At 43.2% G+C, this 19,734-nt stretch overlaps 3 protein-coding genes across 3 annotated transcripts; 1 reads left to right on the top strand and 2 right to left on the bottom strand.

Annotated features, from left to right (window-relative positions):
• Positions 1-6,986: 6,986 nt before the first annotated feature.
• LOC115770773 (interaptin-like) lies at positions 6,987-10,660 on the bottom strand. The gene is made up of 4 exons (XM_030716194.1): positions 10,532-10,660; positions 8,420-10,480; positions 8,232-8,360; positions 6,987-7,350 (listed from the first exon to the last, which is right to left on the bottom strand). The coding sequence occupies exons 2-4, from the start codon at positions 10,463-10,465 to the stop codon at positions 7,111-7,113; spliced, it is 2,415 nt and encodes an 804-aa protein (XP_030572054.1). The 5' UTR covers positions 10,466-10,480; positions 10,532-10,660; the 3' UTR covers positions 6,987-7,110.
• A 255-nt stretch (positions 10,661-10,915) lies between these two features.
• On the top strand, positions 10,916-16,477 carry LOC115770755 (alsin homolog). The gene is made up of 5 exons (XM_030716170.1): positions 10,916-13,547; positions 13,610-14,222; positions 14,284-15,423; positions 16,020-16,171; positions 16,237-16,477. The coding sequence occupies exons 1-5, from the start codon at positions 11,234-11,236 to the stop codon at positions 16,458-16,460; spliced, it is 4,443 nt and encodes a 1,480-aa protein (XP_030572030.1). The 5' UTR covers positions 10,916-11,233; the 3' UTR covers positions 16,461-16,477.
• Positions 16,478-16,495: 18 nt separating this feature from the next.
• LOC115770766 (pyruvate kinase-like) lies at positions 16,496-19,034 on the bottom strand. Its single transcript, XM_030716181.1, has 2 exons — positions 18,416-19,034; positions 16,496-18,355 (listed from the first exon to the last, which is right to left on the bottom strand). Exons 1-2 carry the CDS (start codon positions 18,912-18,914, stop codon positions 16,893-16,895), a joined length of 1,962 nt encoding a protein of 653 aa, XP_030572041.1. The 5' UTR covers positions 18,915-19,034; the 3' UTR covers positions 16,496-16,892.
• Positions 19,035-19,734: the final 700 nt, after the last annotated feature.

The raw sequence follows: 19,734 nt of genomic DNA, 5'->3' as shown, positions 1-19,734 counted from the left end.
TGAGATATGATTTTTGGTTAGACTATTCAAAGGAATCTCAATTTATCACAAATATTTTATTATTAAGATAAGCGGTTTAATTTAGAGTAACCTGCTTAAGCAAAAAATGATTTAATTTATTAGATTTCACAAATTCGACCCTTATTTGGAGCATTTTTTTAATTTATTAATATTAAGATCAAAAAAGGGGTTTCTTTTTAGCATTTTTCCTTTTTGGAAAAATTAATTTAAAAATATTATGTCAAAATTATCCATAAATTACCGATAAATTGTTTTATTGAAATTACCGATAAATTGTTTTTTTTTTTAATATTAGATTTTATTAATAATGTTAAATATATTTTATTGATCACTAATATAATTTAATACGATTAAATAGCAAAAAGCAAAAAAAAATAATCTTGATCAGAAAAAGTAATTAGAATAAATAGAATAGAATAAAGAACAGTCCGAATTAGCCTGAACGGGAATAGCTAAGCACATTTTCGTTTGCAGGCCATATATGCTTATTAATTAACAAAGTTTATTATTTTTAAGAGTAGAAACCCAACGAACATTTTTGAAGAAAGTCTCTGAACGAGCAATCACAGCCTTCATAAAATACGCCTTTAAACATACCCAGTAATTTCCCAGTGGCTCTTCTAACATTTTTACTGATTTAGCCTGACTTTAGGGGTATTTGAATGAACTTTGAAGACATTTAACTGGACTTTTGCTGGTTTATTGCCAGTTGGCTCCTTGTTATTTCGCACGTTTTCATTGTTTGTTGTTATTGGGTTTAAAATCGTCAGTTTATGAGCCAGAACATAATGTTAGATATTAAACAAAGCTCTGGCAACGATCACCTTTTGGGCTCATCTCCAGCTCTGAGCCAGCGAGTCGCAAAAATCACCTCAGGAAGTGCAGTCTGCGGTACTGTCCATTTGTTTGTCTGGGCTTGGATTGTTATGCCCTTGTAGAGGGTTATAATTTTGTCATGTAATGTGTAACGCATTTAAGGTGATATCACTGAACCCTTAATATTGCCTCACTGAAGTCTTAATATTGCCTCTCAGTATCAGCAGTCGAGTCGACATAGCCATATCCGTTTGTAAGTCTGTATGCTTCTATGCAAACTAACCTTAGTATTATGCCATCGTCAAGAAAGTGAATAGTCACGGTCACTATATCAGAGAGAAATTCTCGGTAGAGAATGTATCTAGAAGAGTATTTAATCTTTTGTGTGTCGAGGATAGTCATTCTTTCTTGTCTCTTATTTTTATTTGTCTGTATATATACATATATATACTTTTTTTTTGGTTACTTTATAACAATTCGACGTTGTTGTTGTTGCTGTTGCTGTTGCAAATTAAATTACTTAGTTGGCCGTAGCATTAACTGTAACATTATCCTTGGATGAATGAAGCGGTGCCACAACCGCCGAGCCACTAGAGGCACTCTCTGTTACTATTACTACTATTATTGCGGTGCAAATGTTATGGCCGTGTTATATATAAGTTCCACAGGGAATGTCCATAACACTGTTATGGGCCCTAAGGGCAGCGTCACGTTGCTGATTTGATGGGCTTGGTGGGCCAATGCAGATGGAGATGGAGTTGGAGTTGAAGTTGGAGCTGCAGATAGGAGAGAGATCGGAGATAGAATTAAAGCTGGTCTGGCGATCGGCTGTTGATAAGCTGAGCAGAACTGGTAATGCGTGCATTGACCGCCGCAGCCCTGAAGATGGAGCTAGAGCTGAAGCTGAAGCCGGAGCCGGAGCTGGAGCACAGCTGACGTAAGTTGAAATTAAATTTGAGGCAAGAGCGAAGCATATTGGCCCGTTTGACTGGGCAGTGAGTACAGTTAACCTCGTTTAAGTGCGCCACGCACAGCCTGATGGGCAGCCAGACAGGGGACGGGAAGCTGGGGAGGGGGACAAGCCGAACGGGCGTGCCAGTGTAAGTCCAATTAACAGTACCCCAGAGTGCCCAGAGAGACGTCGCTCTAACTATGTGTCGTGCCTGTCGCGTCCCATCCTGAAGGAAGTCACAGTTGACTTGGACGGCATTTGTCGCATGCTCCTGCTTATAGCTCTTATAACTGGTTCTGGCGACCGACAGACCGAGCAAGCACAACCAACTAACCAGCCACTCAACTAACCAAGCAATGCAAACCAAACCAAACCAAGCAACACCTAAGCTTAGAACCGGCAAGCCGGCATATACAAGTTTATAGCGGATGCGTAAACGCATTTGGCTCAAATGCCGTTAGGGCCTTTGACTAAATTGCATGGCCACGGACAGGGCCCATTCGCCTTCGGCTGCAGCTCATATGGCGACGGCGACGGCGACGGCAATTGTGACTGCTGCATTTGCATGCGCAGCCAGAGACCAGCGCCAGGGAGCGCATTTCAAGTAACGAGATTTGCCATTGACTTGGGCGGCTTGAGCAGTGTTAATGCATTACGAGAGCAAATGCCGCCCAGATCGCCAGCCCCATTTGACGTAATCAACACAATGGCCCGAAAATGTTGTTGGGTCATTGAATTCTTGAATGCGTATCTATGAATCTTAACGGTTTTCTTTTAGTGGCGCGAGATCAATGTACCTGCCTCTGCTTCTGTGGTTGAGCGTACGTTCTAGTATCATTCGAGCTGCTCTCATGCCCTTTTGTGTACGAGCCCCATTGATTAAATAATCCCAGCAAAGTGACGAGCACAGAAGCTAACGCAATAGCATCTAGCTGAAGCTCAAATACGCTTTCCATTGAAAACACGATTAAAGTCGAATAACCCCGAAATGGGAGTCACGAAAAAGAGCAGGAATCGCTTCTAAGGTGAGTGCATTGACGATGTGTGTGGATGGAAAGATTTTTAAATTGATTTTTATTTTTATTAATATTCTTGTTAGGTTTTCTTTATTAATTGAATTAATAAACTATATGGAATGGACAAAAATCGATTTTAAAATAAAGTAAAAGTATCATTAAGTAGAAAGTTAAACTTGTTAGAGCCTGCCACAATGCACAAGATAAGCACATGCCCATGTGGCTCAAATCTGGGAAAGAGCATTACGCAATAATGAACGATGTAGAGACTACGTAATTGTTTTTTCTGATCTACAGTGAAATGGCTACCGACTCATCTCTCATCTCTCTATTCACAGGCAATTATTTTGGACGCCTCTTCGTGTGTAGTTGAACTTTAAATGCTTTGGAATGATTGTATTGAATTGGGCCAAATTGTTTCAGCAGCGTTGAGAAGATTGAAATGTGTGTTTTTCAGTTGTTGTTATTTTATATATCTTTTTTGTTTCTTGCCTCAAGCGATGATATGCAAGTTCATTGGGTTGTTGTTGGATTCTGTGATTGAGTTGCTGAGGGGAATACGAGAGGGTGTCTAAAAGGCTTCTTTAATTGTGATTTATGTAAAAAGAAAGTGAATGTATGGCCAAGCCTATAACTTGTTAATTGTTTACTAATAAAAATAATAATATTTGACAGATTTAATGTTTACTGTTCTTCGATCCGTTGATACGCCCGATGATCTGGCAATTAAATGGTTGAATAGTCAGCAGCTTAGTTTAAGCGTCTTTGATCGCTGTTCTATTTAAAGCTTCAATCACGATTTCCTTTGGCATCTGGTAATCCAAATCATCTTTTAGAGATCTGTTTTGTTCGGGCTGCCATTCTCCCCCGTGGTGCCAACCATTGTATGCAAAGGCTCAAAACGTGCGCTAAATATAAAATTTAATATTGCCGCTTTACATATGTGTGTTTACCACTCGTACTTTAAGCCAAATGAAGATGGTCTGCTGCTTCTGGTCTCTTCTGGTCTGGTCTGGTAGGGCCTGGCCTGGTCCCGGCTGGTCTATTCTGGCCATCAAGCTGGCCTAATGGGCGCATTTAGCTAAAAGCTCAAAAGTTCAAGTGCCTTTTGGTTTGGGGTTATTTGCAGATTTTTTATGACTATTTTTTGTATCTCAAAGATACAAGTTTATTTATGGGCAGCGCCAAGTTCACGATCCTCTAGCCGTAAAGTGCAAAAAGTGCATAAAATGCAGCGAATGACATTGCAACACCCGGCACAAGAAGCCGCATCAGCGTCCGAAACCGAATCACAGAATCACACAGCCACTAAAGTTGCAGTTTATATGTGCATACTGTCTGTGTGTGTGTGTGTGCATGAATGTGTGTGTGTGGGTAAGTTGAATTTAATGTAGTTTGCCTGCTAAATGCAAACGCACAGCAGCCACCGTGGCCACCGTCGCAGCTGAATGCTAAAAGGGTTTTGGCTTGGATTCGTTTATTTTATTTACTTTTTTTGCATTTGTATTTTTTTATTTATTTATTTATTTTTTTTTTTGTTGTGCTGCCCCGCGTTGATGCGCCTCATTAGGAGTGGCTGGAAACCAGTTTGAGGGGCACAGATCCCAGACAATTGACAATTTAAACGAATTTCTTTCAAACACAGCACTGACATGGCCCAGGCACATATGACGAATAGTCACTCGCTGCTCCGCCGCCTGGGGCCGAAGTTTACGCATGAGAAATGCAGCTCAAGCCATTTGGCCACCACCACAGACGGGTGGCTTGTGGCTGGTGACTGGTGGCTGGTGCCAGGAGGTTGGCGGAAAGCGGAAAGCGGAAGGAGGCAAAAGGAAGGAGGCAGGAGGGCCCAGCTAGAACAGACAACCGCCTGTATGAAGTGTCATTCATCTGCCCATAAACGCATTATTCAATATACTTGTGTACTAGGCTGGGGTTGGAGCTGCATCAGCCAGAAGACGCGAGAGTTGGAGAACTGCCGCAGCTAGACAAACGAGTGATCGGCAGACGAACAACAACGACGACGTCTGACTAAATGCCTCATACTGTGCTGGGGTCTTGGCTGCTGTTCCTGCCAGGCACTTGGCCAGCTTTCTGTCCGTCTGTCTGCCTGTCTGTCCGTTTGCCCGCTTAGTTTCAAGGTTAACAAGTCGCATTTGCAATTTGGGAGTAGCACTGCGACCAGACGACCGACGACCCTTCGACTCCGAACCGCATCAATCGCTTTGGTGAGAATTAAATGTTTATGGCCTTAGTGTTTGCCCAGAACCAATTTAATGAGCGACCCGACCAATGCCCGATCTCCCAATCCGTGTAGACATGTACAGCAAAAAGCACTCTCCATCGAAGCAATTGATACCCTTGGTGAACACCAATCGATGGCAGCCATCTTTGTGTTAAAATGTTGCTGAAATTAAAGCCTAAACAGTCAAAAACAATGTTGTAAGCTTTAACGAATGAAGGCACGACAGAACTTGAGCCCTGTAAAAGTTAAAGTGTACTTAATTAGTTTTATAAAGCCTCTCATTAAAACTGTCCTTTTTGAAGCTTAATGAGTAACCGACCCTAAAGCAAAGTGCTTAAATTTTTAACATCCGTGAGCATAACTTGATTATTGAATTTCTATGCGATTTTCATGAATTTTATTTATACAGGATTAAATGTTATTTAAATAGGCTTAGAGTGCGAGTGTGATTGGGATTGTAGATGAGAAAGTGCAAAAACGAGACGACGAGAATGGTAGGGAAAGATAAAGAGAGTGACTCATTGCAGACAAATTAGCTATGATATCAAGGCCCAATTAGTGTTACTTGAGCTCATGCGAATCGTAAAGAAGGGTGATTCTGCACTGGTATTAAAATTATAATATTTTCGGACGACATAGTGTCAGAAGTGCGAGTACCCGCTGTGGCAAAGGGCAGTAACAAGCGGTCGGCAATAATGCGAAGCTGATCTATTATTCACCAGATTGTAAAAATGTAAAAATCACGCTTTCGTGTTGTGTATAAATTGAATGCAATTTATAAATGTCCAAGCATTGAATTAAATCCCAGGCCGCCACACGGCCACGATGTTGGACCGGGCATCTCTTAGCAGTTGGTGATTTTTCAAAATAAACAACCTTGAGCCGCCGCGGAGAACAATTGCCAGAGCAACAACAACAGCAACAGGCACAATAGACAACAACAGCTGCAGCAGCAGCAGCAAAGGATCCGCGGTTCCCCTTCAAGGCACTGGGAACGATGAAAAATTGCGCCAATTGAATTTGGCCAACGATTGTGCCTTGCCAGAAAGACGGAAGGGCGACGTTTGGGTGCAAATCTACTGGGCGGTCGCTTAGCCTTCAACGCATTTATCAATACCCAAGTGGCCGCTGCGACTATGGTACCTGGGCCACAACCTTAGCCACTACCAATGCCAATGTCCAGGACCAGGCGTTGACAATACTAAGCTTTATATATAAAACAATGCCGCCACCGCCGCTTAAATTTAAATTGTAAACGGTGGAAATGTGATTGGACTTGACATAGTCAACGGCTATGGCTCTCCAACTGTTGTGGCTTAGCATTATTCGAAAACATCTACAGATATCAATTTTCTATTCCTATATAAATATTTTTATTTTAAATATATATATATATATATATATATATATATATATATATATATATGATTGAATAAATTTCTTACTAATTTTGTTAACTAAAGATAATTCAAAAAAACACATTATCATTTACAACATATTATTCGGGACATCAAAACTCATTGGAATTACACTAAAAGTTAAGTCGTTGAGTGAATAAAATTTGACGATTCCTCAAGTTCCTTTAAGAGGTTTTTTAAATATGATGTGGGTAACATTCGAACAAAATTGCGGTTTGACTTAGAAAAGGTTATAAATTTTGGAAATTTTAAAATATCTATACAAAATCTGACACATTCGATTCATTTTAATATTTCAGATCATTAATATATAATATATGGCTTCAGAATGTATTCAATTGAATGGGAATTGTAAAGGTTTTAAGGAAACCTCCTTTGAATTAAACCAAAACAGTGGGACTAGTAAGTGTGTTTAGCAATTAGGTGGGTTATTCATGTTGTTTTACATGACATATTCAAAGAGTTGCACATTTCAAACAATTAGATTAACGAACATATAGTTGCTTTTGGAAAGACGATAACACAAAAACATAGAAATCAATTTAAGTACATTAAGTAATACGACAAAAAAAATGAAGCTAAACAAAAATATGCTAATTATGCTAATGACTACGTTACGGGATGTGACTGACATTTTGCGGCTCAAACTTTTTCGGCCACGGCGCGCAGCTCCTCCATCAATGATGGCACGGTCTCTTGCCTTGCCGAGGTTACCTCCAGATCGGCCAGCAGCTTGTTGAGATCCAGCACATCCTTACGGCAAGCGGCTACGCCCTCGCTTAATTGGCACAAATTTGGCTGGCTACGTTGACTGCGATCAATTAGCTCCAGTATATAGCTGTTGCGCGGACGACCTGTCTCCTGTGCAGTTTGCTGAATGAGCTGCGGAAAATAATATTTTATTAAATATTTCTTACAATTTAAAAGATAAGATATGGACTCAGTCCAAGTGGCAAAGGTTATAATTTCGTCATTAAGACATAAAATAATTAACATTCATTTTAACAATTTTTATTGTAATTAAGCAGTGGGTAGGTTATCTACTTTGTTTGTAAGCGTTTGTAGATATGCAACAGTTTGTATATATGTACACAGTACTCTTTTATTAAATGCATACCAAGTTGACTTTTTGCTGCGCTACAAATATTAATAAAAAAAATATACCCCTCCTTAAATGTCGTCACCATCGATACTCATGAATTCAAGTTGGCCTTGCAAGTCTTCTAAATTCGACAGTAAATGAAGTGTTACATTATTCTTATTAGTGTTTTATGAAATGGCATTTATATGTGTAAGTATGTGTTTGCTTAGGTATGTATGTAGGTGTTTATAAAAGGATGAATTCATGCATGAATATGAATGTACGCATGTTTAAAGTATATTTCTATGTACGCATGCATACATGCTCTCTTTTACAGATTTGTATGCAATTGTTATAAGTTTGATATTAAAAAGCTATGTTACCACTAATAAAATTAAACTCTTCTCATGCCCTTTGCGTTCTCATTCGATCTCCATTTCTAATACAAAATGTAATCTTATGTCTTTCTGGAAACACTCAGCCTACCCGCTGTCTAGTTTTGTTTTTCAATGATTTGTACATAAAACACACTCTGCCTCCCTCCTACATAAAATACTCGTGCGCTAGGTAATAGCACTTTTAATTATGTATTTATATGTAACAAAAATGTATGTTAAGGCTATTCAGACCTGGGGACGAGTTACCTCCTAGTTTACATATATAGAAAATATTCGTCGCTTACCTTTTTGTAGTCATCAATCAGGTTGGCAACTTCATGCGCCGGTTCCAGTGGTGTGGAATTCACCGTTGATTTTCCTAAATCTGAAACCTCGAAGCGAGCTCTTTCGGCGGCCAGCGTTAGCTCTAAAACCTTTGGAAGCAGTTAGAAAAATTGATAATATTAGAAAATACGATTACGAAATTGCCTACTTTGATTCTAGAAAGCGCTTGTTCGTATTTGCCACCAATTTTGGCTAGCCTCATTTTAAGGATAGGCAAATCCGTAGCAGCTTTTGCTGCGCGTAGTTCTTGTCGCAGCATTTTCGTCAGCTGCGGCCAATTCTTGACATGGTGCAGTTTGCGACCCGTTTCCGTTTCCAGCACTTGCAGCAGGGTGCTGTGTTGTTTCCTAGAGGCACATTCGCGCTCTTTTAGGAGCGCCTGGACTTGTGCCTGCAGTTGGTTTACGTTAGCCGCATCAGCGGCTTGTGCCTGTTTAAGTTTATGCAGTTCGTTGCTGTTCTGGGTTTCATGTGCTCGACTTAGCAGCTGCAACTGCTGCAGCTGCTCGTTTTGTTGCGCGAAGAGATTATTGAGCTGCTGCAGCTCATCAGCTTTCTGCTGTAGCTGCAGTTCCATTTCTTGTTCCATTTGCTGTGTGGCCTGCAGCGCTTCGAGCAGCTGCCTCCAATCGGCCTCCATTTCATGGGTATTTCTAATTTTTTCATTTTGTTGTTGCAGCAGTTGCTGTAACAATGAAACTGTTTGTTGCTTTTGCTTGTTGACTGCTATTAGCTGCTGCTCCAGTGTCTCAATGCGCTGCTCCAACACGGGTTGAACAGCCATCGTTTGGGTGCCCTCACTGATAAGTTGTTTGGTCTGAACCTGTTGCTGTTTCTCCTCCAACTTGGCCTTTGCATCATTTAGCTGACTGAATTGCAGCACATAAAGCTGAAGCTGTTCACGCAGTTTCTTTAGCTGCTGCTGCTGCTCATCGTTTTGGGTCTGCTGCACTTCCAGCTGCCGTTTGGTATGGTCACATTTGGTGCACGTCTCCGCGTATTGCTTTTGAAGTTGCTTAAGCTGTTGTTCTAAATTTTGCAGTGTTTGCTGCGAATCCTGCAGCTGGCTGGTGATTACTGCTTTCTCCGTTGTCAGATCCGTTAGTTGGGCGTCCTTTAGCGCCTGCTCCAACTGTTGCGCCTCCAGCTGGAAATTCAATTGCTCCAGTTGCCGCTGCTGTTCCTCGTTCTGTGCCTGCAGCTTCGACATGAGCATCAATTCCGTTTGCAGCTCGAGAAGTGCGTGTTTTAGGCTGCCTATTTCACTGGTCTTGGCAATGATCTCGTCATGAAAAGCCATCCTATAGTTGTGCATGGCATCAATGCTGCACTCGTTACTCAGTTTACGTTGATAGTGCTGCGTCAAGTCCAAGAACTCACGCTCTTTTAGAGCAAGCAGCTGCTCCTGTGTTTGCAACGTTTCGTTGAGCTCTGCAATGACCTGGCGCAATTGCTCGCGCTCCGCAGTGACACTGCGTAGCGTGGTCGCCTTCAGTTCCAGCTTGTGTGCCATTTGTCGATGTTCATCGATCAGCTGCTTGCACTGTCGCGTCATGTGTTTGTTCTCCAACTCAACGCCGGCCAACTGCCGCTGCAATTGCAGCTGTTTGCTATCATTCTCCAGACTCAGGCGCTCTATGTCTGCTAGTAGTTGTTTCTTTTGCTTACGCAGCACTTCGGTCAGCTGACGTTGATCCATTAGCCTTGCCTGCTGTTGTTGCGCCTCAAACGATTCGAAAGTATCCGCCGTGCCGCATTGCTGAGCAGGTGCTGACGTGGCTGGGCTCGTTGTAATAGCTTCTGCCGACAGACTACAAATTTCGAGCGCGGCGCATTTTGCTTGTAGGCGCTGCGATTCCTGTTGTAGTTTCTGGTTTTCCAGCATGTATTTTCGCTCCTGGGCATAGAGACGCTCTAGAGTTTCGAGGCGGTTGTGTTTTTGTGACTGTAGTTCTTGTTTATACCACTGCTCCGACTTGCTTAAACGTTCCACTTCGCTACGCGACTTTCGAAGCTCTTGTGAGACCAGATACAACGACTCCTGTGCTTCGTGTGGCGGATCCTCATCCTCCTCCTGCACTCTATGTTGTTGCCATGTCGTGGAATGATTTGTTGCATCTTCTATATCACTATTGCAGCTGAAAAGGCCAGAATCATCTGCCTGCGCTACGCCCCCTGAACTGTCAGAGTCCATGGCCTTGCACGAGACCTACAAACAGATTTAGTTAAGGTCGTATACTCAAGCATTTCTTATGCTCACCAGCTGATTTTGGTGTGTGCCAAAATATTTTTGTAAAGGTTAGTTTTATAATGGTAAGCACAAGGGGGAATCAACTACATTTTCGTTGCTGTAAACAAAAAAGACAACAAATTAACAATTTTTGCCAGCTGCGCAGCTGTTAATGCGGTCCCAATGTGACCATGTTCGATTTACTTTAAAATGCGTAAGAAAAATTAATACCATTGCAGCTTAAGGATGGACACGGTATTAAAATTGTTTCTGCAACTAAAATTGTTGCTCGCGGGGCTAGCGATAATATATATACAAAGATTATAGCCAATACAAACAAAAAACACATTCAATTTATTTGTTGTTGCAATACTCCATCGTAAGATTTTTCTTCTGCACCCAATTTTGCTAGGTAGTGTTTGATTTCTGATATTGGTATTACAAACATTGAAACGCTACGGCCACACTTGCTCGCGAAACCATCACAAATAAAAACTTATTGGTAATTTGCCAGTTTTTTAAAGCGCTACCATTTTAATCTCATTCCACAATTATCAATTCGCGCTTAAGTATCAGTTCAAAAATAGTCAAAATGTGCACCTAGACTACATTGAGCAGTTGGGCATAGTGCAATTACCATGTGTAAATAGGACTTAATAAGTGTAGCAGCAATTGCGTGTTACAAAAGGAAACCTCACAACAAAAACAAATACCAATCACAGCGGAAGAAACATGTATAGCTCCAGCGGAGCAGCCAGCTGCAATGGTGAAGCCTTCATCATCTATTACGAAGGGAACGCTTTGCAGCTGCAATGGAAGGGCGTGCCGCCACTTACACGCTCGCCCGCATTACGACTCTGCTCCATGGGTAGCAGGCGCAGCGTTGGAAACGAGGCTGTGCCAGGGGATTCAGTCCAATTTGATTCCAATTGGATTCTGCTGCTGACTGCGGATCAATCACTGTACTCTGCCAAGCTGATAGTGGCGCATAGTGTGCATACTTTAGAACTGACCCTGATGCGCACGGACATCGTTGACGTGGATTTTTGTCGAGGCAGCCGGCAGCTGTTTGTGGTGCTCGCCAATGGAACTGTGCAACGGCAACTAATAGCAGGCAGCTATCGCCCGAATGCTTGGCAAACACTTAGCTTTGATCCCCTCGAGCTGCACGATGAGGGCGTCTGCATGCGTCGCGTTTGCTGTTCCGAGCAGGGCGTCGTCTTTGTCAGTGTCAGGGGTGCCACATATGTACTAGGCAGTTGCGGCGAGGTGTTTAACGCTGAGCAGCCACGTCACATACGCCTTTGCGAGGAGGGTAAACAGCTGTTGGACCTGGCCGCTGGTGATGAGCACTTCGTACTGCTTATGGCACCGCATCAGTTGGCTGACGATGTGCTGCAGCTGCAGGAGCACATGCAAGAGGAACGGGGCTCACTGAAATCATTACACAGCGGCAGCTCGGAGCGCAGCTTTGCGGCTAACACGCGGCATTTACTTCATCAAGGATATGCGCTGCTCCACACTCAACTTTTTACTTTTGGTGCCTCCAATGGTGGCCTCCTGGGCACTGGTGATCATATACGACGCGCGCATGTTGCACGCCTCGAAAAACTCGATGGTATGGGTGTATGCAGTATTGCCGCCGGCAGGCAGCACAGTGTGGCACGGACACTGGACGGACGTCTCTATCACTGGGGCATCAACAATCGTGAGCAGCTTGGTGAGGATCTCAGTTCACCCATGGAAATCTGCTTGGCAGAGCAGCTAACGCCGGAGCAGCACACAGCACTTGAGGCCACCTGCGGCGATTACCGTACGTTATTGTTAAATGCCGCCGGGCAAATACAGACATTGGCCCAATCCCAGTCCAGCACCTATGCACAGACAGTGCTGCATTTACAAATGGGAGCCGCTTGGCCGCGGCAGTTGCGCCTGCTGCACTGTGCCGGTGGATACACACTCCAGAATTGCCGTCAATTCCAACGGCAATATCACTACTTCCTCAGTCACCTGGAATCGCAGCTGCAGCTGCTGCTCAAGCAGCGCCAGGCGGTGCAGACATTAATGATTTGGGAATTGCCTGCACTGGCGCCACTGCTGCTCAACTGGGAACGCATTGTGTGCCTAGTGGCGGCCACATTGCATTCTCTCGAAGGCTTCTATCGTGCGGACTATGTGCAGCCGGCGGATATATTGTTTATATGCTACTATCGTGAGTATATCGAGCTGTTTGAGAGCTACACGAGAGCCTACTGCGATGTTCTCTCCGTGAATGGCTTTGGCGAGGCGGTGGTCGCCATCTGCTTACCGCCATTAAGCACTCACAATCCGCTGGCGGAGCTGGGAGAGGAGAGCTACTTAACTCGCCTGTTTCAGCAGCCGTTTGGCATCTATCAGCTGTTCATGCAGTTCATGGAGTTGCTGGTGAAGACCCAACCCGAATACGATGAGCACCGTGTCGCCTGGTCAGAGTTTGCGCGCATGAGCTGTATTAGCCAGGAACTGGCCGTCAATACCAAAGAGTTCTGGAGCAGCAAGGAGTGTACGCCGCGCATTGCCCACCTTAGGCAACGTCAAAGACGTGTCATACTCACATCCAACCTGGTGCCGCTAAAACTAACCAACCCTGGCATTAGCATGTCCAGCCCCAGCTTTATACTCTTCTCTGACTTTCTGTGCCAGCTAGGCAGCCATGCGCTGCACACGTTTCCACTGAACGCATTGTGGGTTTCGTCGAAGGGCGAACTAGAACTGAGCATCGTTACGCCAGAAAAGAGTTTTGGTTTGATAACCAAGAAGACTGAGTCACGCAAGGTTTGGCTTGATCAACTACAGTCGAGTATTGTGACCGCCTTGGGGCGCCCTTTGGGCAGTCCAGTGCCCAGTGTACGTTCCACCGCCTACGAATATAGTCGTGAGCATCCAAAGTATGCAAGGGTTAAGGCCTGTGGCACCTGGCGCAAGGGCGTGCTGCATGGCAACTGCTATTTGGAGTATCCCGATGGCAGTGTCTATTGCGGTGAGATGCACCACGGCGTCATCGAAGGTGAGTCTATCTCTATCCAAATTATATTACATTACAACATAATATTCATTAAATTTTTGCAGGCTATGGCAAAATGGTCATTCCCTCATCAGGTGTTTACGTAGGTAACTTCAAGGGCGGCCGATTTCATGGTTATGGCGTTTACGAGCTTAATGGCAGCGATGCCCACGACAGCGAGATTTATGAGGGCAACTTTTACGAGGGACTCTTTCACGGTCACGGCATGATGCGCAATAATCGCTACATTTATGTGGGCGAGTACGTGGCGAACACGCGCAACGGCTACGGCGTTTTGGAGGATCTGGTCAGCGGTGACAAATATATGGGCATGTTTGCGGACAACAAACGCTCTGGATCCGGCAGTTGCATCACAAACCGTGGTGACTACTTTGAGGGCAATTTTGCGGCCGACGATCTCTGTGGCAGCGGTGTCGCTGTCTTCGAAAATGATTACTACTACGAGGGTGAGCTAACGCTCCAGGGACCGAATGGCCGGGGTGAATACTATATGCCCAGCGGCGATGCTGGCAATGCGTTGGGCGCTAGTGAGGAAGACGATGATAATTATGAGCTAATTGGCAACAAAATGTTTGGCCATCTCGGTGGTAGCTGGGAGACGGTGCGCATACAAACTGGAGAGTTGGCGCTTAATCGACGCTTTCCAAAATTTCCCAGGTAAATAAGACTATCACTGGTTGGTAATTCCCTAGTATCCTTATTTCACGCTTCATTTAAGTACACTTGGACGCATGGTGGTGGACCACAATCGCAAATGGCGGGCATTGTTTAACAACTTTGAGGCGGATTTAGCCAATTGCAGTGCCACGGCCAGCTCCAACAACGCCTTGGCTAGCGTTTTGGGTGGAACGCTCAAGAAACCTACAAAAACCACGCTAAGCACGGCACAGATGTGGAGCTGCATAGCCATATATATGAACAAGCAGCGTTCTCGAGATGCCTCAAAGCCGGGCAACTATTTCAATAACATTCTACTTAGTCTCCCGCTGCCACCAAAGCCGGCTACCCAGCCTTTATTAAACAGTACCCCGACATCTCAGGCTTCGTTGGTAACTGGCAAGCAGGCTTCTGCACTAGACTTGAACAGCTCGACGCCACGTCGCATTCACTCGCAAGAGACGTTATGCAGAAAACTAGACAATCTACAACGTTCGGATAGCTTGCTTTCTATTGGACATAACTCTACAATAGATACAAGAAGTTTGGTTAGCTTTGGTATGAACGAAAGTCTACTGGATCGCAGCTTTAATGGAGAGTCAGTGCCTGGTAATCTGAGCAACAGCTTTGGCAGCGTGGCACACAACAACAATAACAACATATCCAAGCATAGAAACAATAGTAACTGCTCCATCACATCGACAACCTCCACAAGCAGCACAATGCTGGAGCAGGTACCAAGCTTTGGCATGGCGTCCACCCTAAGTGAACACGATGTGAGCTGCATCCGGCTGTATCTAGAGCAGGCCTTCAAGGATCGTTATCATCCGCTGTATGCGCTAAATGAGCGCATTGCCAATTGTTTCCATTACTCGTACGGATATTGGAAGGTGAAGCCCACGTCCATTCTGGCCAAACAGGCGATGCGCGAATGGGAATCTATATCCAGGCGTATGTATCGTTTTGTTCGTAAAATGTTTCCCGCCTTGCCCGAGGATTACTGCCATCTCGAGAGCACCAGGGAGGTGATCTCGCACATAACGCTTCTCTACCCATTGGTGCTATCCGAGGGCATTTACTCAACTCTATTTGTGCTCTATGCCAACAAATACAATCGCAAGGATGAAATTTATAGACAGAACTTAAACCATGCCGAGAAGTTAAACGATGAGGAACTGGTCCAGCTGCTTGGTCATGACAGGTAAACAAATGTATTAATAATGCTTATTTTCTGTTTACTTTTCATGCTTGAGTGCAATATATATACTTATGGGTAGGTTCTCAGTCCTACAATTTGTGTGTTATTTGTATAATGGAATTTTTTACCTGCTTAAAAAGTGCGAGGTCAGCTTAATTAGTTTTTGTATTGAAAAATATTAATTTTAAAGATAATTAATTTTTTTCAAGATTTAAATTGAACCAGCTGGCTACAAATGCATAGAGAAATTTTATTGAAAATTGTCAATCTGAAAAAAAAAAAACAATGTAATAACCTATGAGCTGCCACATATAGCTAGAAATTTAGATTCGAAATTCCGTATAAATTGGTAAGTCCTAAGTTCTAGATGAACCTCGCAACTTGAATCTACGTGTACTACATTTCAACGTTTAGTGAACTGATAGCTATAGTTAAAAATAATTTGTGGGCTTGTTAATTTGTGGCTTTGTTTCTACTTATCAGATTGTGCGAACAAAGTGCCTTAATGACCGTACCTATATGTATATGTAGCCAAAAACAAGTCTTTGCCGCTGACATTTAACTGCTTTTCATTGAATTATTTTTGATCTGATTTGCAGTTGCCTCAACGCTGTATTGCTACACACGAAATTCGAAGAGGCCGTACAGACCCTGAAGCAGCTGCAGGAGAAATTTAGTCCCCAGGATATGTTGACTGTGATACAGCGGAGCATGGAGTTGCTATCGGAGGCATATGGGCATGCCATGGCAAGTGAGTATAATTAACTAAGCTATCGAATTAGCGATCCATTCATTTTATATTCTATTATATTGCAGCAAATACCGCACAGCTCAATGCGGACAACATGATACCGCTCTCCATGCTAGGAATGCTGCGTGCCGCTGTGCCGCATTTGGGCGCTGAGCTGGCGTTGCTCGATGATCTGACGGGTGGACCCAATTTTCAGGCCGAAATGAATGGAATGGCTGGCTATTGTTATACCACCCTGAAGGCTGCCTACGAGCATATAACAATTCGTGCGCTTCAGCGGCTGCCCTGAACTCAAGCTCATATTAACCTTGTTACAATTGTTATGGCTTTTTATGCAACGATCAATTTAAATGCTAATTTATGCTTATTGCCACGTGCACACCAAAGTAAGATAATATTCGCGTAAACGTTATATACCCTGTATATAGAGAAAAAGAAGTGCAACTATCCTCATAGGCATAGGATTAGGCTTGTTATTTAAATGTACAGTCGTCGGAGGATTTTTGCAGTGATCGTATTATATCGATCTGTTTATAATGTATGTACATGTATATTTCTATAATACAACATATTAGATAACAATTTAAGATTAACACATTCCGAATCAATACATGATTTCTCGTAACAAGTAATTCAATTTATGTTTGTAATGTCTGAATTCTGTCACTGGAACTTCAATTTATGCAATGATTATAGCCAAGATAAACTTTTGTGCTAATCGCTAATGAGTATATATATAAATGCCCTCCATATCATTGCAAAAGACACACTCTGTATCCTGTGGGAACAGGGACCCGGATAGGTGTTGCACAAAGTTAATTTTATCAAATTTATAGATAAGATACTTTTCCGGGAATGTTGTCCCCGACGAATAGTTATAAACCAATATGATTTGATCGCCTTGATCGATAATCTTGCGTGAGGACAAATAGGCAAGGGCAAGGATTGATTTGCGAAAGGCATTGCGTCGATGGTTGACAAAGTAGGTGGTGCGAAATGGGAGCATGGTAACATTATGATACAGGGATACATAGTCCTCAGCGGAGCGCATGTGACTGACAAATAGAATTGGCGCTTTCGGGCGAAAGTGAGAAATCTTTTGCACCATACGCGTGGTCACGCCGCAGACAACAATGGCTTTGGCATTCACCTCCAAGGAGGCGGTAACAACGGCTCGTGCCAGGCCATCGGCACCCGTATGCGAACTGTCGCAGTGGGGCATCTTAGCCAGAGCCACCGGCAGAATCTGATCGAAAATAGCGTTCTGCCAGAAGCTGAAGTAAAAGACCTGCCGGGACTGATTGCACTTGACCACATATTTATCCGGATAAAAGAATATATAGTAGTAGTGGGCGGGATCAACGCGCAGATGCTGCTCATTTATGGGCCAGGTATCAAGTAGGATGGGCTTTTTGGCCTTACGTGCCAGCTGCAAGACACATTCGGCATTAGGACACATACGCATAATATCTGGCACTATGGCTGGCTCCGCCAGCTCAACCAGCAGGCCATCGTAGCGTTCAGCGACCCAGTTCAGTTCACCATCGCAGCCCTCAATCTCGTTCAGCACGACCCGGGCGTACAGTCGGAGATTTTCACACTGCAGCGATGCCATGACTTTCTCCAGATTATTTATATACTGGACAGTGCCAGCAATATAGGATACCACCACATTGATACCCACCTCGCGGGCAAATGTTAAATCTTCCACCTCCTCGTACGATAAGCGACACTTACTGCAGCGTGCCGGGAAGAGCACCGGCATAAAGGAACTCAGCGTGCCCCCACGGCATACGCAACATTTGAGATGGTCCTGGCGTACGGTGCGCACCATCAACTGTATATCTTCCCCAATGAGGATGATATCAAACTGACGAACATCGGCGAGCAGAAAACGGGCATTCACATAAATCATATCCGCTCTACTGTGCAGGGAATAATTGCGATCAGCAGTCAGGATAGTTTTGTATCCCCTTTTCATTTCGTAGGTATCGCACTCCTCCATATCCAAATAGCCAGTGTATTGTTGACGCGGCGACAACTTGGCTATAATGGTGGAGGTAACAGGAAAACCAAACTCCTTCGAGACAGCTATCTCGGCTTCGCGCAGCTGCACAATTATATCCTGATTTTCCCGTAGCGGTCCACGAAAAAGATCGATTAAAAAACAGCGTATGCCGGAATCTAAGTCATATAATGAAATTTTGTAATCCTTAGCTGTGGCGCACTATCCAATATACTCACGCAAATACATATACAGATTCTCATCGCATTTCCCGCAACCCAGCTCAATGCACTTGCCGTTCTCATTTGTATTGAGGGTTTCCGGTACGTTGAGTATCTGGTAGCCAGCAAAAAAATTACCCCAACGCTCTTCATCAAAGGGCATTTGGCATATATCCTCGCTGATGCTCTCGTACATTTGCAAATCGTCGCTAAAGCTATCGACGCCCGGCACATAAGACATTATTTTCAGGCTGTGAATTGATGTCAGCCGCTTCAAGTCCTCGGGATTCTTATGAAGACTGCCATCATCATCCTGGCCGATCAGATCTATGAATGCCTTGCGGCGCTGCAAGGAAGACAACAGCTCCTTAGCTCTGAGTACCTTATCCACATCGACCGCGACCACTTTGAGTCGCTGGCAAATATTTTCGATGACATCTTTCTTCTGTTTGATACTGAGCTCGTTATCTTTGGATGTTTCGGATATCTCTTGCACGTCTGCCTTCAATTCGTCCATATTGATTTAAGCAAATTGGCCAAAAACAAATACAATAAAAAAGTACAGCTATTAAAGCTCATATATATGATCACAACTGGATGTAAGGCACATAGTTTTACAAATATATACTTTATATTCAATTCGAAAACAATATCAGTGAGGTTAAAAAATTTGATTTATATTTCAAAATTAAAATAGCTTTATATATATATGACAGCAAATGTGTCGGTCTTAAGTTTTGGTTCCGGAAGCTGGCTTAGGTCTTTGATTCTTTACATTTTTGATGCAGTTTTCAATAAAACTATAAACCACTCAAATTATTTATAGTCAAATAAACATTAAAATACTTTTAAGCCTGAGTCTATTGATAATGTGTAGAAAGGGTGTAACAGTTGTGTGTATATGCATTAGTCAGAAGGCAACAGATGCGATCCCCATGGATTTTTTATTTTCCTACCTAGTCATATCTGTCTGTCTGCTTGTTCAGCTCAGAGACTAAAAAGTATGAAATACTTTACAAACGTCGCTCAAGCTCAAGTTTATATCAAAAAATCGATTTCGAATCCACTTTTTATCACGTCTTGAAGCTGTTAATGCCTACACTCTGTTAGTTTAGCTCTCATTTTGTAAGTATATACAGATCAAAAATTATTACATTTTATGATACCTTCTTTCTAAAATTTAAAAAAAAAATTATTTTTTTTAGGCAAAGTTCTGGGCTTTGGCATTTACACACTTTAAGCTACCATATAAATCGAAAAAAAAACGAGAAAGAAGGCTATCTTCGGCACGCCGAAGATCTAATACCCTTGCAGACCGAACCTTTTCATAATGCTTA

The sequence above is a fragment of the Drosophila novamexicana genome, unplaced genomic scaffold (assembly GCF_003285875.2).
Source record: "Drosophila novamexicana strain 15010-1031.04,08,12 unplaced genomic scaffold, DnovRS2.1 tig00000017-arrow-arrow-pilon, whole genome shotgun sequence".
NCBI classification, from domain to species: domain Eukaryota; kingdom Metazoa; phylum Arthropoda; class Insecta; order Diptera; family Drosophilidae; genus Drosophila; species Drosophila novamexicana.
This window is presented reverse-complemented; position numbering and strand designations above follow the sequence as displayed.